At 38.6% G+C, this 18,713-nt stretch overlaps 1 protein-coding gene across 2 annotated transcripts; it reads right to left on the reverse strand.

The window, feature by feature from the left end:
* Window positions 1-4,322: 4,322 nt before the first annotated feature.
* ccdc92ba (coiled-coil domain containing 92Ba) lies at window positions 4,323-17,019 on the reverse strand. 2 transcript variants are annotated; one of them, XM_017490480.3, is made up of 4 exons: window positions 16,967-17,019; window positions 14,810-14,954; window positions 13,437-13,484; window positions 4,323-7,512 (listed from the first exon to the last, which is right to left on the reverse strand). In XM_017490480.3, the coding sequence occupies exons 2-4, from the start codon at window positions 14,937-14,939 to the stop codon at window positions 6,806-6,808; spliced, it is 885 nt and encodes a 294-aa protein (XP_017345969.1). In that variant the 5' UTR covers window positions 14,940-14,954; window positions 16,967-17,019; the 3' UTR covers window positions 4,323-6,805. The 2 variants fall into 2 exon arrangements, with proteins under 2 accessions (XP_017345969.1, XP_017345968.1); XM_017490479.3 differs by having other exon boundaries at window positions 16,600-16,995.
* Window positions 17,020-18,713: the final 1,694 nt, after the last annotated feature.

Raw genomic sequence — 18,713 nt, forward strand, 5'->3', positions numbered from 1 at the left:
TTTGTTTTGTTTTTCACACCATTCTGTGAAAACTCAAGCATTTGATGTGAGTGAAAATCCTAGGAGATCAGTTGTTTCTGAAATATTTAAACCAGTCTAAATAAATTACATTATAAGCTATGTGTACCTCATTAGTTAAGCACAGCCTTAATTTAACTGGATAGATCAAGAAATTTAAAACTATGCATCATAAGCAGTGTGATTCTAAGATGCACTGTTTATCTCACAAAAAAATTACCTCACTTGCTTGCATGAAGCTGCCAGTTCAGGGTAGAAAAAAGTTCTTTTAATTACTCTGGGACAAAAATGAAATTTTCCCCACATTCTATTTGTAAATACAGGTTTGGCAGAAATCGATTTGATTCATTTCAGCAAGGAATTTTATTGTTCATCATGCAATGAAGCCCATTCCAGTAGGCTTACAAGGATGAAAACATCTTTTGTATTATTGCTAAGGAACTTTGCCAAATTCTTGCATTATACCTCCATTACACAATGCACATGAAGGTCAGAATGGATTGGAGTTTTTGGTAATCTCAGTTGTGCCTGCCCCATTTGAGTCTTTAAACATAATTTAACTATAAAAGTCTAGATTACTTTATTTATCAGTCCTCATGTATCTCGAATAAAAGCCTGATGACACGGTGCCTAAAAACCGTCACTATTTCACAGAGAAGCCTCGCAAGACAATAAAGGATACAACCTTTTTAATATTGTGGCAGAGAATACAGTGTATTATTGCAAGATTTTGGTGCACAAGGTCTCATTTCATATAGAGACTAAACAGTTAAAAGGTTTGAAGCAAACAAAATTTGGATATAAATTCAGCACTAAGCCCCCACTGCATAATAACAAAAACTCTACATATTGTGTAACAGTCAAACAGTTTTCTCACTCTGAGTAGGGAAGACAGTTTCTCAGTCTAAAATGTTAACCTCTTAGAGGTAATGAAACCCCTAAACTATCAATATCGATTAAATACAAAATAAAGCATTAGGAAAATTGTTTAAATGGGTGAAATGGTGTATGTTAAACAGATGATTATATACTGTATGTACTGAATGGCATTTCACGACCAACCCTGGAAGTCTAATCACAGTAATAACAGTGATAAAGCAATAAATGTATAAAACAAAATGTATTGTGGTATGCATTATACAAAATGTCACTGAAGTAAACCTTACAACTACAATCCTAATGGTCAGCATTATGATAACATACAGCAGTGTGCAAAAGCCTTAAGCCCAATTCGGAATATTTTTACATGTAATAATGACTGGAGTATCTCTGGGATGCCAACATGTCAGTAATTTTCCCACGCCTGGAAAGATTATGCTATAAAAAAGGACCTCTTAAAATAACCCCAGGTAAAATAAACACTGTCCAAATTGACCTGCTGGTAAAGAACATCACTGACATCATTTTGGAAAAGATATCCTCCACTTTTTGTTTAGTATGGAGACACTACAGTAAGTGCTGTTTTCTACTGTGTCCCAGAAAAACTAACTAAAAACAAAGCACTGGCTGAGTTTACAACACAAATCAATAAATGTATAGATGACATTTAAAAGGACTTGCCAGAGAAGTGACACTTCCAAGGGTAATAGGTAATTATGTTCCTAGCACAGATACTGCCTACAGACACATTATGATTACAGGGTTGCGGGGAACCTGGAGCCTATCCCAGGGAACTCGGGTATGAGGCAGGGGACACCCTGGACGGGGGGCCAGCCCATCGCAGGGCACAATCACATGCACACACTACGGACAATTTGGAAATGCCAATCAGCCTACAATGCATGTCTTTGGACTGGGGGAGGAAACCGGAGTACCTGGAGGAAAACTCCAAAGCACGGGGAGAACATGCAAACTCCGACCACACAGGGCGGAGGCAGGATTTGAACCCCCGACCCTGGAGGTGCGATGCAAACGTGCTAAACTCTAAACCACCATGTCCCCCACGTTATGGTCATGTGACCTACTAATGATCAAGCGCAGCAACAAACCCCAAAGCATGCGGTTATAAAAAGGTCAAAACAATCTGTCTGCATTAATATGAGTAGTATGCAAATGTTTCTACAGATGTACTCCACCAATATTACGTGACAGACATATAACCAGAAATCTATAACCCCTCTGAAAAGTACTTTCGGGATATGTAAATAAATGAAGCACAAAGTAAAGTGAAGATGGTTTCAAAAATAATGAGAGCATTAACATTCCTAAACACTATAAAGAGCAGTAAACAGTAAGAATCATATTCAACGCAACGTTTGGGGTGAACACAATTTGACTTTAAATTTGCATCAACTCTCATGTACATCGTTGTGCAGCTGTATCAGGAAATCAGCTGCAGGATGTTCCAAGTGCCTCGGAGAACTTATCAAGTCCTGCAGACTTCAGCGCTCACTCTGTACTCTGGGTAAAAATCCCACACAGCCTCAATGATGTTTTTATCTAAAATGGGATTTTTTTACTTTTTTTATGGACATACAAAGAACAATCTCTGTTATATTTAATTGTTTGGAAGTGAAATATCTGCAAATATAAAATTTGCTCTTTCATACTGAGAGTAACCATGAAGACAAAAAATATCACAATTCAGGTTGCCTAAGACTTTCGTACATCATTTGATACACAGACGTACAGCACACAAGAAATCGGAACCGAAGGCCCTAAATCAGCATTTATTTGAAGCATACATTACTGGAATGGGAAGGGGGAGTCTGTATAGTTTGCAAAATAACTTAAAATAAGAATGTTGTGATTGCATAAGTATTTACCCCCATTGCTGTGAAACCTCTAATTTATTTCTTTTGGAAAGAGACATGATGACATTGTACATTTATTTTTAGCTTGCTAACGAAGAATTACATCATTAGCACATGAGTTATGGCCCTGAGTTTATTGCGCTATATGTGCACATTAGTGAAATAACAGAGACTACCTCTTTTTAATATTTCATTTCTAGTGCACAACACGATAACACTGATTCTAAATTCAGTTGTTGGGCCGGGTTAGAGCCGTATCTTTTACACCCCTGTCCTAAAACAACAAGCACTGGATTAAGGTTTAGTGATCCTTCAGCTGAATGCAAGAACATTTTCTGTACTCTGAAGGTCCACACTGTCAGAACAGATTAACACAGACAGACACTTTATGTGCAGTCATTGCAGTGTGTATTTGCAGGATTCTCCTTAGGACTAGGCTTAACCTGTCTCAGGAAGGCTAACTTTCAAACACCGTCAACATCTCAGCTTCAAAGCTGTCTCATAAGCCATTCTTAAATATTTCTAGGCGTGCACAATAAGTGCGTCATACCCCATTCGATCGCACACCACACTGTAGCATAAGACATACACTAGAGCCATCCAGTGGTTGAGATATAAGCAAAAAAAAAAAAACCCTCAAAATCTAAACTCGGAACTTTTTTCTGTAACTGACACGATATTCTGCTACAAGTAAGCTTTACTTTTAATAGAAGGAGCGGTCTAGAATGTGACATTCGTGAATATGAGTGTTTTTCTACATAAAGCTTTTAAATATGAATAATCCAACTCCGCTCTCTTAACTTGAAACTGAAAAACTGCAAATAACTCTTGCTCTTTTGTGTTAACAGTGCATGAGGAGTTTAAAAGAGGTTATATTCTCTTTCACTTCATTTTAGTATTAAGATCTCAAACCGATATATACCGCAAATTGGCACTTGTCACACATTTTTGTCAGTTTCATACATGATACATACATTCACTGTCCACTTTAATAAAAACACCTGTTTCATGTGGCAGCAGCACAAAGCATAAAATCATGCAGATACAGGTCGAGAGCTTCAGTTAATGTTTACATCAAACATCAGAATGCGGAAAAAGTGTGATCTCTGTGACATTAACTATGGCATGGATGTTGGTACGAGAAGGGCTGGGTTGAGTATTTTCAGAAACTGCTGATCTCCTGGGATTTTCACACAACAGTCTCTAGAGTTTATACAGAATGGTGCAGGGGAAAAAATGAGATGCTTTTCTGCTCACCACGGTTGTAAAGAGTGTTTATTTGAGTTATTAGAGACTTCCTATCAGATCAAACTAGTCTGGTCATTGTCTCTAATCAACAAGCTGTTTCAGCCTGCGGACCCTCTGCTCACAGGGTTTTTTTTTTTTTTTTTTGCACAATTCTGTATAAACTCTAGAGATTGTTGTGAATGAAAATCTCAGGAGATCAGCAGTTTCTGAAATACTCAAACCAGCCCAGTCTGGCACCAACAACCATGCCACAGTTAAAGTCACAGAGATCACACTTTTTCTGCATTCTGATGTTTGAACTGATCATTAACTGAAACTGTTGACCAGTATCTGCATGATTTTATGCTATGTGCTGCCGCCACATGATGGGCTGATTGGATAACTGCGCAAATTAGCAGGTGTACAGGTGTTCCTGTTAAAGTGGATGGTGAGTGTATATACTTTTTAACGTGTATTTTGATTAGATACTGCAGGACAGCACATTTATTTTGTATTTGTTCTGCAATTATTTGTCTTACATAACTTTATACTATATATTTTTCTGGCAGTCGAGGGTGACCATACTCCTTCCAAATATTGACCAGTGCTGTGGACTCTACTCAACACCACACAATCCACTGGCAAACATTTTTCTAGTTAGTTTTTTTTTCAAGTTTGGGTGTTCTGTATCTGATCTGTATGTTGTAGTAGCTATAGACAGGTGACAAATTAAAGGAAAAACTAGTGGTTTTGTTATGCTGTAGGTATCATTTTGCTGCCATATGTAGGGGTCTAGTTATCCCCTTAGATGGAAGTCAATGCAAATCGATACAAAGTACTTCTGAGTAATCGGCGTGATCCTATGATGAAACATTTCTATCCTGATGAGAGTGGTCTCTTCCAGGATGACCTCGTCTCCGTTCACAGGGCACAAGGGCTCGCTGAATGGTTTGATGAGCATGAAAATGATGCAAATCCTGCACGATGGCCCCTACAATGACCAGACCTCAACCCAACTGAACAGTCTGGAGATTTTGGTTTGACATGTTTGATGGTGCTCTCCACACCCATAATCAGCAAAACACTAACTGGATGAATATCTTTTGGAAGAATGGGGTTCATCCCTCCAGTACAGTTCCAGAGACGGTATAGAATCTATGACAAGACTGACTGAAGCTGGTTCTGGTTCGTGGTGACCCAACGCATTACTGACGGTGTTTTCAGACCTGTAGATATGTGCTTTGTTCCGAAACAGGGACTTAAATTGTTACAGTGGTGCATTTTCTCCTCGGCTTGGTCGCTTTCACGGGGCAACATTTCAAAGCATAGCAAAATGTGTTTATGCAAGTCACATTTGAGTAAACTGTCCTCTCATTGGTGAGCGTAAACCTGTTTATGTCCCGGGGCTCTGTTCATAACGTTCATCCATCGAGATGGATAGACAGCAACTCCGCAAGCTTACTGTGGCTATCCTTTTAGCTGTAGTTAATATAAATTATCTAATTAATTTCCACAGAACGATTAAAGTCCTTGAGACGCTCGCTCAACACCTTGTAAACCACAGTGTTTTTATGCGTTTTGAAAGTTGCTCAGGAATATGTTCGTCAGACCAAATTTCAATGAGGCATTTTACCTTGTCTTTGAGCCATTCCCATTATGCATTGCTATACAGGTTGGTTCGTTGGTCCGTAGGGTCGGATTGCTTTCTCACCACAAGCGAATCGATTGCCGTGTTCATATATGTCTTAACAAACTAAACCAAGGGAGAAAACGCACCAGGTTCCAAAATAAACACTCCAAACGAGTCAGGTGAGACAACACCTGATGTTTTTTTTCCATTAATTTGTCGCCCGTCTCTTCATATGTATGGCAAGTCTTTAAGTTCTAAACCATAATGCAAAATATGAAGCAGACTGGGACCACTGGGTTGTTTTTTTTTTGTTTTTTTTTACAATGCGTAAATTAACTGACTACAAACAAAAGTTTGGTCTGAGAACGGTTTGTTTGTGGTCATTTAAGATGGGTCTGAGGTTGTTTGTCACTAACAGATGCACAAAACTGCTGAGTCATCAATCCAAGACCTCCTGTCACCAAATGTGAAATATTCCTAAAACACTAGCGTTAACATCAGGGTTTTTAAACAGATTCGAAGCAAACCAGTGATTCCTAACACGATTAAAATACGATTCCTTACTTGATTCTCCTAAAGCTTATACTATCTACAAACACACAGACCCTCAAACTCTCTACACTAAGTAACCCCTGAGCCTTAATCTACAGCAAACAGCTCCCAAATCTCTACTATTATACACAGCTGTACTGATAAAACAGCTGGTTCTTGTTTTTGTCGGAAGACCAAAATATGGTCATGAAAAAGCAGGTGTTTTCATATGTGCACTTACTGCAGTGCACTTGCTTGAAAGAAGTGTGGAAATATTATGTAGAATAACCAAGATCATACTGTATAACAAGAAAACCTGCCTAAATACAACAAAACCTGACAATCTGCTGCACTCAAGAGCAAGAGCACGTTAGTAACAAACAGCCAAGACACAGAGGCACCCCACCATGTGGACAACTATGAGCTGCCCTATGGCTGTCCTTCCTAAGGCAAGGCAAAACCACACAGCGGTGCTGTGCACTGCGGCCAAACTGCTGGCCGTTATTGTCTTTCTTTGAATTTACGGCTAAGAAAACAAACAAGAAAATTATAAAGCGAATATAATAAAAACATGTCTACCAGTGCCATTGTAGACAGTGATAAGAGGTAAAGAAAAAAGCAGGCCAGTTTTTGCAGGACAGTACGGTCACTTCGCTTTGCCTTCAGCAGTAGCTGCTGTTTTTACGGGGACTGTGGCAACCAGCCTGCTGGCTGAGTCTCCCTGATCTGTTTCGTCTGGCTCCTCTCCACCCTCTGCCCCCCGAAGTGTTTGTGTGTGATGCTGAAACGGTCGAGTCGCTGCCGGTCTGCGTGGGTGGAGGAAGAGTGCAGGGTCAGGCATGGCCATGGGCTCCTCAGGACCAATCACCCTCTCACGAGGAACACACTCCCTGGCCCGCTCGGCACGGAGGTGTGAGCACGCCCTGATACCACTGCGCCTTTTTGGTTTGACCGTAGGTGTAGTGAAGTTATCGTTCTGAGACGGGCTGAGGGAAGACAGAGTCTCTGTCCCAACCACTTCCCGTCTCCTGCGATGCTGCTGCTGCTGCTGCTGCTGTTGCTGTTGTAGCTGCAGCTTTTGCCTGGCAGCGTGCAGCTGAAATGACAGGTACGCGGCAGTCTTGGTCTGCTTCTGTAGCTCGCCGTTCAGCCCAGTGCTCCTGTGGCTGCGCTGCTTGAGCTCCTCCAGGAAGCGCCGCTCTTTCTCCTTCAGGCTTGCCCTCAGAGCTCCCACCAGCACCCCCTTGTGGCTCAGCTCCTCACGTAGTTCTTCCTGAGAGTGCTCCTGCTCCTGTAGTCTACTCTCTACGGCCTGACAACGCGCCTCCAGCAGTTCCTCTTCCTCAAGTACCTCTAGCAATGTACACACACACAGAAAAGGAAAGCTATTTAAGCAGTGCTTTTCATGCCATTACTTGGTATCTATCATATGCTCAACTCCACAGCCCATGCTTCTCTCCCAAGTGAGCTTAAAATAACAGAAATCATTTATATGTCATGAAATGGCATTCTGGATATGAACAATCTTTTAATGGCTCTGTAAGCATATTAACAACTAAGCTAAATAATTGATGGGGTTTAAAAGGAAAAGCCAGACAAAGGCAAAGGGCAAAGAGACTATAGCCAAGGATTTGAGAATTATTGAGCAAATCCTAACCCACCAATCAGCTGTGACCAGACCAATATCAGGGTGTGCCATCTGTTCAGGGTTATTACACACCATACAAAAAGCTTCTGTTATCCTGGAGTTATAAAGTGTCTATTAAAATTACCTTTCTGTGTATTTTTCACTAAAAGGAAAATGTTATCCTTTATTTAGAATGTTATCCTGCAGTCAGTCAGATAAAGTGCAAGCTGTCCACCAAAAATATTTGATAGGAGTGGAACATTAGATAAGAGTGCAGCGCTGGGAGACAGATGGCTAATTATGCAAGGACGTTCATTTTAACCTAATCAAATACCTAGACCCTGGGACGTTTTATGCACATAATAATATAATATAATATATAAACAATAATATAATATATCAGGCATAAATCACAGGGTAAATACAGTCAAAACTAATTACACTGAGAACATTGAGACCTCTGCACCTGGTCCATAGGGGACTAACAGGAAGTGTTTATCCTTCTGTCATTTCTATAAATGACAGCTATTGAATATTTTTATTTTCAAATGTTCTATAAAGATTAAAAAAGCACTAGGTATATATTTTCTTCTTTATTTATTTTAAAAGAAAACCAGCAGCAGAATATCATTAACTCTTAGCAATAAAACAAGCTCATCACAAATTCAAGCCCTTTACAAAACCAGGGTCAACATGTCCAGTTAAACACATTCAAAGTTTTTCATTTCAAATGTTAAGGTGCTCAAAATCTATCAAAGCATAATCAGAATCAGTCTAAACACAAGGTACAGTCTGAATTATCCAACTGCTCTGGAGCACTATGTATTAGGCATGGTCGCAATTACATTATTTAAAATCCCTGAAATTAATGCAAATAAATGTGTGTGTTCTAGCTAGCAGTCCAGAGATGTAGGATATTTAGCATCAGGCATTAAAGAAAAATGAAAGTTACACAATTTTCCCCTGACTTTTTTATGTTAAAGTTAGCTACATTATCTTTGTACTGAAGCTTTTACGCATTTATGTTTGTGTTTTTAAGAATGGATATTTTTTTGTATAGACTGTGAAAAATCTCTCCTCTGAGGACAGTAAAGAATATAATATTAAAGCCTAAATGAAGGAAGGTTACCAGCTAGGTTTTGTACAAAAATGAATGTCTAAATCTTCACATTTGTCTAAATAGCTGACGTGCATAAGTAATAACATTTGTACATGAATCATTTCATAATGTAATAGATAAAGGCCATTACACTATCCATCCATCCATTTTCTCTACCGCTTATCCTGCACAGGTTTGCAGAGAGCCTGGAGCAATCCCAGGGAACAAGGCAGGGAATGCATGGGGAGAGCATGCAGACTCCGCGCATGCAGGGCAGAGGAGGGGATCAAACCCCCAACCCCAGAGGTGCAAGGCAAATGTGCCAACCGAAAACCATACACCACCCACCATAATATTATAAATAAGTAAATATAGAAATCAAATTGGAGCTGTGTTATCACCCAAAAATCATATTTGTACTTCATGTTTACAGACAACAATGTGTCATGCAGTATCAGAAACCACACAAGTCATTTATTTCAGATTATGGAACAACGCTGATGTGATAATTTAAACCTGCCACCTGAATTTATGTTAAACTAGCTATAAGCTTCCCTTACTTGCTAAATTAGCCTTTTTGCAGTGCAAAACTAAATAAGCAAATATCATACATCAAACATGTCATGGCTGATCAACTACATATGGAATGACAGGAAAATTTTCCAAATTGTGCAAATAATTTTAGTAAATTATTTCAGTAAGACCAATAAGGTCAACTCAAAGTAGTACTCTAAAGAGAGACAACTAGAAATAATACAGACAAGAGATAACTATCTATGAAGAGATAATTATAGTTCTAGTGTTAGTACTATATATAAAAAAAATAGGCTAAAAAATCAATAGATAGAAATTAGAGCTATCCAGTTTTAGAGTTCTAATTCATATCTATTGACTTTAAGACTTCTAATTTCTATCTATTTAATTTTAAGTGTTGTCATTTCTATCTTTCTCATTTTAAGAGTTTTAATTGCTATCTATTGATTTTAGGGTTCTAATTTCTAGCCTAAAATAAATAGAGAGAAATTACCATGCTAAAATGAGAACTCTAACAAGCAATACAGAAATTAGAACACTAAAATGAGAAAGATTTTGAAAAGAACTTTGAGCTCTGAAAAGTGATAGCTAGAAATTAGAACTATAAAATGAGAGACATTAAAACTCAAAATCAACAGATAGAAATTAGAATGGTAAAGTGAGATACACACAAATTATAACGCCAAAATGAGATAGATAGAAATTAGAACTGTAAAAAACAATAGATAGATATTAGAACTGTAAATATCAATAGATAGAAAATAGAACTGTAAAAATCAATTAATAGATATTAGAATTGTAAAATAAAAACAACAATATATAGAAAATAGAACTGTAAAAACCAATAGATATATTAGAACTGTAAATATCAATAGATAGATATTAGAACTGTAAATATCAATAGATAGATATTAGAACTGTAAATATCAATAGATAGATATTATAAAGCTAAAATGAGACAGACATAAATAAGAATGCCTAAAATGAATAGAGAGAAATTACAGTGCTAAAATGAGATAGAAATTAGAACTCTAAAAAAGGGATAGAGAATAGAGCAGTAGAGCTAAAATTACATAGATAGAAATTAGAACTAATTTTGTTTAATGTTCTCAGTTGAACATTGAACCAAGCAGTGGCCCCTATGAGGAAAAATATTTTAAATGACACCACACCGCCTTAGGAAATGTATAAATTACTGGGTGTAATCATATTTTATATTCCATCTTTTTTTACTGCTCTCATGCGGCCTCTGCATTTCCATCCCCAATCACATCCAGTCCATCAGCAGGTCAGACCCAGATGAGCTCATGCAGTGAATATAGAAAATGCAGTGTTATCTGATCCTCATTAATACCCACCCTATTGTTTAGACTCCCTCCCTTCTCCGTTCTAAAACCTTCACTGATCCAGCTTGGCAAATCTGACATCATATTAGAGGAAATTAGGATTTCAAATGATTTGTATTGCAAGAAGCCAAATGTTGAAGCACATGTGATTGGATTCTTAAGTATTACTTTGATTAAGAATTCTGTTTACCCAAATTCAGATTCATGTTGAACCATTCAATGTCTCTGCCCAATTTTTCAGTTATTGTCACTACACGGCTGCTGCCCTCATCCTCTCTGTCTCCCTGATACAGTCTCAGAGTGTGTGTGGGTGGGGGGGAGTGGAACAAGTTGTAACTGGATATTCCTGCTGGGACTGTACTGAAGGGGAGAGAAGGGAGGGGAAGGGAGGGATCAGTTTATCACAGAGGAGGAGAACGATTGTGGGGGAGAGATCAGGAGAGAGTTGGCCTGATGATGAGAAAGTAGGATTGAGAAATTCTGGCATCAGCACTTAAATAGTATAACTTTCTTTTAACCCTTTATTTATTGAGATAGAGAAATATACTTATGTAAATTTGCATTGTGGAAAGAAGTTTAAAAAAAAATGAAATAAAATCATTAAAAAGTCTTCAGTCAGGAACCATTTAATCATTAACCAAAAAACAAAATTTCTAATATTTGAGATTTGACTTGGCTGATGTATTATTAAAGTTGTGAGGAACATTCTGAGGTGTACATACTATTTCAGAGTTTTCTCTTGTTCTGACAGGGGAGATTAAAATAACAAAGTGTAAGGTGGAAAGGAGCACTGCATAGGATTGCTTCATCTGAGAGGACGATGTGGGCTGATGCTAACTGCATGATGCTATGTATGATTCTTAAGGCTAGCAACGGTGTATGATTCTTAAGGCTAGCAACGGTGTATGATTCTTAAGGCTAGCAACGGTGTATGATTCTTAAGGCTAGCAAAGGTGTATGATTCTTAAGGCTAGCAACGGTGTATGATTCTTAAGGCTAGCAACGGTGTATGATTCTTAAGGCTAGCAACGGTGTATGATTCTTAAGGCTAGCAACAGTGTATGATTCTTAAGGCTAGCAACGGTGTATGATTCTTAAGGCTAGCAACGGTGTATGATTCTTAAGTGCCTTATTGTGTTAACTTGTGTTATTTACCTCACATTGCTATCTCTAGCTGTCTTTCTTTTAATTACTTTGTTATTTCTGAAGAAATTGTACATTTTGTTACTTTTGCTAGCTTCCATGACAAACTATTACTGCAAGTTACACTATATGGCCAAAACTATGTGGACACCTGACCGTACTTGTTGAACATCCCACTCCAAATGTAGTCCCCATTTTACTATCATAATAACCTCCACTCTTCTGGGAAGGCTTACCACTAGATTTTGGAGCACGGCTGTGGGGATTTGTGTGCATTTATCCACAAAATATTAATGAGGCCGAGCACCGATGTTGGGTGAGGAGGCCTGGGGTGCCGTCGATGTTCCAGTTCATCCCAAAGGTGTTCAGTGGGGTTGAGGTCAGGGCTCTGTTGAGGCCAATCGAGTTCTTCTGCTCCAATCTTGGCAAATAATTTCTTTCTGGAGCTCACATTGTACACAGGGGCAGTGTCATGATGGAACAGGTTCGGGCCTCTCAGTTCCAGTGAAGGGAAATTGTAATTCTACAGCATACAATGACATCCTACACAATTGTGTGCTTCCTACTTTGTGGCAACAGTTTGGCGAAAGAACCACATATGGATGTGATGGTCAGGTGTCCACAAACTTTTGGCCATGTAGTGTATTTTCAATTCTACTTGGATAACTACGGAGTGAGAAATGTAGGCTAAATTACTGCTAGTTTAATATATATATATATATATATATATATATATATATATATATATATATATATATATATATATATACATTTATATCAAATATGTATCCATTTAATACTACCTTGATGAGATTTGTTATTAATATTCCTCATTGACTTTGGGCTTGTCTGCTAATGACTAAATGTTAAATGATGGATAACATTCAAATTATTTTGTCAAGATTGGTCAAAAAATCCTAATAACATTATTTCTTATTGCTATGTGGCACTTGCGCAATAATGACTTCACATACTTCCATGATTAACTAGTATTGCTGTGACTAACAGGGGAAAGACAGTGTGCTGTCCCTCCCACTCAAAGCACATGACCAAATTTGCTCTCATGGTTCCCAGCCTCGGGTGCCATTATCAGGATTTGAACATGTAATCTCTAGACAATAGGGTAAGCACTTTTCTGTTGCGCCACTTGGGAGCCTGTTTCTCTTTTTCCTTTTATTTATTTATTTATTTAGCTTGAGTAGACAATGTTTTTCTTTCTGTCATACCTTTTAATATAGCACACTGTATAAAAATTCACATTTCGCACTTTTTACAATTTTTCAGGCTCTTGATTTTGTATCCTCGAATAGAAATTCTTTGCTGTAGAAGATTGTAGTGCTGTTTTGGCACTTCCTGATTGAGAGTTTATAAAACATAACTAGAAATAACACAAAAGCCTAGTTTTGTTTGACCGTGGACTCGTATCGCCATGCTGGATAGTGGACGAAGGGATGAAGGCTATCAAGGTTAAAGCAATCTTGGGCTGTTCTGTATGTCTCTGTATCTATGTGAATGTTTGGGCACTCACCTGCTTCACTTTTGCCAGGAGGCTTTAAATTCAGCTCATGGGTCAGTTCTGTAACATAAGCGACAGGCAATTATTAGTGACAAGAAATTCACGTTTGGGCTGAAACTGGTGATGTTCTGTGTAACTGAATAATCTTACCCAGTTTTACCACTGCTGATATTATCATTCATACCCTGGAGACACGGAAGCCCAATCTGATCAGGGCATTTCATGATAGCATACGTCTCATTCAGCAATCAGAGGGAGACAAAGCCATGAACAAGCAGAAGTGCTTCCCTTTTTTTCCTCCTCGAGCTGTCTCAGCATATCCACAGACAGGATCAGGTGGACCTCATACTGTATTACACAAAGCCATGCTGCCAGGAAGCTATTGACCTGCAGTGCTCTCGGAAGAGTCTACACCATCCCACAGAGAGATGGAGAGGGGGAGAAACAGAGCTGCATCCCTTCCTCATGCAGGAAGATGAGTGGTGTAGTCCGGCTATCGCGTGCACTTGCGCTAACGTGCATTCTTCGGGCGTGGCAGCATACAGTTTGCGTACATGAGTATCTTTAACATGTAGCACTTTCACATATCCTTTATGAGAGACATAAGCTTTCCTTTGTATGTTCTTTTTTACTGTAAGAGGTATGATAAAGATCTTACAATATCATCCTTCATTGAAGGTCTTGACGAGACCAATTATCCTTATCAATTATCATTATGAACACTGGCTTACTCTCAGAACACATAATGAAGTGTATGAAATATAGGCACACACTGGCTTGGCATCGAATCGTACGTGCCATATTTCTGAAACAATTAACTGATGTATTTTATGCCATCACACCTGTAATGTTTCAGATAAGTTAAATACAAAAATCTTACAGAGTCACCTTGGTTTTGTTCAGTAAAGGATTGGAATTGAATAATACTCAGAGCTTTCATATATATATATATATATATATATATATATATATATATATATATATATATATATATATATATATATATATATATATATAAATATGAAAAACTGGAAAAACATGATTTGTCTATTTCTGTAGTAATTTACTGTATCAAACCGTGTCAGCCGTTCCTGTCACTAGATTCCCACTCTGCACAGCCTTATTTATAACAAGACAGGTTAGCAAAAATATCTACTTGACAAAAGTGGCTGTATGTATGGATTGATTTGCCAGTGTACTGTTTCAGCACTTGTGTGAATTCAGCTGTCCTCGTGATAAACACCTGTGTTTTTGTGTGTTTCGGCACTTCCTGTAGCTGTCCCATTTACTAGCCCTAACTATGTGCACCTGCTCAGCATTTTTGCACAGATGTTATGTTCAGTGAATGTATATGTGCATGCGCATATGTAATCTTTTAGCCTCACCTGTGCAGCGTTTCTGCAGGGACAGGATCTCCAGGTGTAAGCCATGCAGCAGTGTCAGCTGCTCCTGCCGCAGGAATATGATGCTTCTCTCCACACTCTCCACCTGCCTCGCCAGTGTGCTCCTGTCCATCACCAGCTGCGGCCGCTTCACGGCGAAAAAAGAAAAAAAAAGTAAAAGTGTTATGGAAAAACAATTCGCCAGCTCTTTTCTAAATGAACATACAGGGGCGACATGGCGTAGCGTTTTCTGGTTTGATCCTGAGTTCGGATTACTTTCTGTTTGGAGTTTCTGTGCATCTTCTACCAATTTTTGTACGGCTTTAATCTAAATAAGTTTACCCCTATCTTACACAAACATACTGGTTGTTGTACCATACTGTGGATTGCATCAGTGTACAGTACATCTGCACAGTCTGTGACCAGAAGGCACTACAACGGGTAGTGAAAACTGCCCAAAACATTACTGGAATGCATTTCCCCAACATTACGGAGATTTAACAAAAGCGTTGCATGCGTCAGAGTCAGAGGTATTATCAAGGACACCTCTCATCCCCACCATGGACTGTTTGTACGTCTCCATCAGGAGAACTCTACAGAAGTCTACGTTGTTGCACAAAAAGACTCATGAACACCTTTTTCCCTTCTCTTCAGCTGTACTAATGCTGAACCCAGCTTCTAAGCGTTAACTTCCAGCTTCCACGTAATAACTAAGCATTAGCAATAGACATCATACTATACCGTACTGTACATTATTGTGTTTATATGCAATTATTTAGAAGTTCTTGCACTTTACTGCAATAATCTGTCATCACTACAGTTATTTATATCAGACTGCACATTACTGATATTTGCACATTTGCATTTTCTGTAATCCACTGTATCATACTGCATGCATCATGCTGTTTACCTCTACCTGTATACTGTTTATCTCAACTTATTGCCCATAATTCTTATTTGTTTCATGTAACATAATTGTCATTTGCATTACTGGTATGCATCATACTGGTTACCTTTACCTGTATGCAGTTATCTTAACTTACTGCACCATAACCATATTTACATCATTTAACTTTTTTGCTATTTGCACTACTGGTTGGACGCTAACTGCATTTCATTGTCTCTGTACTCAATAACAATAAAGCAATAAAGTTGAACTTAACCTAACTTAACCTAACCTTAATTGGCCCTAGGTGTGAACACGTGCGTGGTGCCCTGAGATGGACCGACGTACCATCCAGGGTGTATTCCCGGATCCACCGTGACCCTGACCAGGATTATGCAGGTTCTGAAGTTGAACAAATGAATGAACATGCAGACAAATAGTGTTTAAATGATCAGCTGCAGTGATTCTGGTATAACCTTCCAGAAGCAGGTTCAAGCCCAGATTTAGCCTGAATGTTCAGCATGTTACCTGCCAATAAGGGGGTTATGAAGATGATTTATTTATCTGGGATTAAAACTGAGTTTTTTTTGTGATATGACAGGAAGTTAAACCTGTTCCATCTGACCCCCATAAAATCCCACCCAACCTCTTAACCTACACAAAACTCTCTGTTATTTCACCGCATTTTCACTGGAGATGTTCCAGCACAGTTAATCCCCACCCCCACTCCCATCATTAACAGATGCATGCTTAATATATGGTTACCAACATGGCATACCAACACTAGATTAGACATTATAATGCTATTTTATGAGCGATGTATTTCCAACATGTGTAAGAAAAGGGCTTAATAAGAAAAATATGTTGCGTGATAATTAGAGGTTTAAATTGCCTGCGTGACACCTACCGGACTCTCCATTAGTGCAGGTTGCACTGACACCCAAACGAGAAAAAGAAAGCTTTACAAACAGCGTAACCGGTGCACGAAATGGAGATCCAGGTTTATATAAAGTCCGAGGTGAAATCCGCTCCGTTCACACAATGCATTATGAATACTGCACGACATCCTCCGAGGAAGCAGATCGATGTCCAGTGAAGCATTAAGACATCACTACCTCACTGAAGGCCACCAAGGTTACACGAATGCGATGTAATGCGAACGAATATCAAAACACACGATGTGCATCACTTTAGCCTATGCGTTGGTTACGGCAAACGACAATGACAGTAATTTACAGTAGATATAGCCAGCTATTTCCTGCGCATGGGCCTACCTTCTCTTCTGCACGACGGGCGCGTGCCGTTTCCTCCTCCGCACGCCAGCAGGGCGACGAAGAGCGGCGCGCGCAGAACCTGCGCTCAATCTGATTGGACGAGGAGAGCGCGCAGCACGCGCACACGGCCACAACAAATCCAAGTACCGTGTGTACATCTGCATGAATCCATCAACAGCAGGTCGGGGATTTAAGACACATGATAGCAACAAAGATCAAACAAAGGCAACCTGAGTAAACACAAAAGTCGAGTTTTTAAATGATAATGTTATTTATTGAAATAAAAAAGTGTTCCAATACCAGGTGGCTCTATGTGGGAATGTATTTGCCCTCATAGTTACTAATTCCATAAATCTATGAAGCTGCATTCATACTGGGGTTGAGCTGGACGAGACACAACCAGGCCTGATTATTGCAAAACCTGTTCAATCAAATCAGGAAACTTGTCATTTTAGTATTGTATAGCATTCTCACATGGACAGCGGTAATCAAATTAATGACCTTATTCTGAATAAGACAATATTGTGATTGAGGTGTTTACATGAGTCGCTTTTAGAATAATCCTTTCATGTTCTTGTTTTACATGTTATAGAACATAGATCAATTAACGACACGTCATTACGTCACGCGCACGCCGTCCCCCTCCAGAATTTCACGCATCAACATACAGTACGTCTTCGTTATGGTCCCGTATACAGTTTTGGGCGTTCCATTTTTAATTTTACGAACGCTTCAAGTGCAGTTAATTATTTGTCATGCTATATATATGCGCACTGCTGTGTGTGTACGTGTCCTGTCGCAAAATGAAAACTCCCACACGACGTTAATAGTGTAATTAAGGTGTGTACATGTCTGTAATACACTTCGGTAATGTGACTAAAACAGGAATACTCCACGTCTCAATTTGATTTGCTTACTTCGAGTATGACTTTAGTCGGATTAAGGTAATCAATAATCGCTGTTTACATGGTATTTTATTAATCAGTGTATCGTCTTAATATCGGATTATTGTCCGTGTAAACGTACTGATATACACACCTTAATGACACTATTAACATTGTGTGGGAGTTTTTACCGCATTTTGCGACAGGACACGTGTACACATGGCAAACGAGAGCACGGCTGCGTCTGAAACCGCGTACTTACCTGCTATAGAGTAGGCGAAATACGTGTAGGTAAGAATGCGGTTTGGGACGCAGCCCACAGCTTCAAGCAGTCGTTTATTAGCACGTAAAGCATGATAAATAATTAACTTCACTTGAAGCTTTCGTAAAATTAAAAATGAAACATACAAAACTGTATATGGTACCATAACGAAGACAAACGTACTGAGTGTCTGTATGTGGATTTTTATGTGCTTTCACAATACATAATGACCAGCTGAAACGACAAGGGTTACTTCTTTATTTTCACGTAAAAGTATCATACAAAATATATAAATGGCAAATTTATTAAATTACAAGACATCCATTTATACAAACAAAAACATTGTGTTATGTACAATTTAAACACAATCATAGTAATTGTAAGACAGTAGTGCTGAATGGTGATATGCTAATTAAAGCATTATAGTTTTCTAATCACTTACACAAGTAAACCACTTGGATACCATCTATGGCTTTGGAAACTCTGATGATGCACTACTTAAAATTCCTTCATAATATAACCACAGTACATTTTCACTGCATAATATAGAACTGCACTTCATAGAATTCAATTAAAAAACAAACAAACAAAAAAAAAAACA

Source organism: Ictalurus punctatus, chromosome 17, assembly GCF_001660625.3.
Source record: "Ictalurus punctatus breed USDA103 chromosome 17, Coco_2.0, whole genome shotgun sequence".
NCBI lineage: Eukaryota > Metazoa > Chordata > Actinopteri > Siluriformes > Ictaluridae > Ictalurus > Ictalurus punctatus.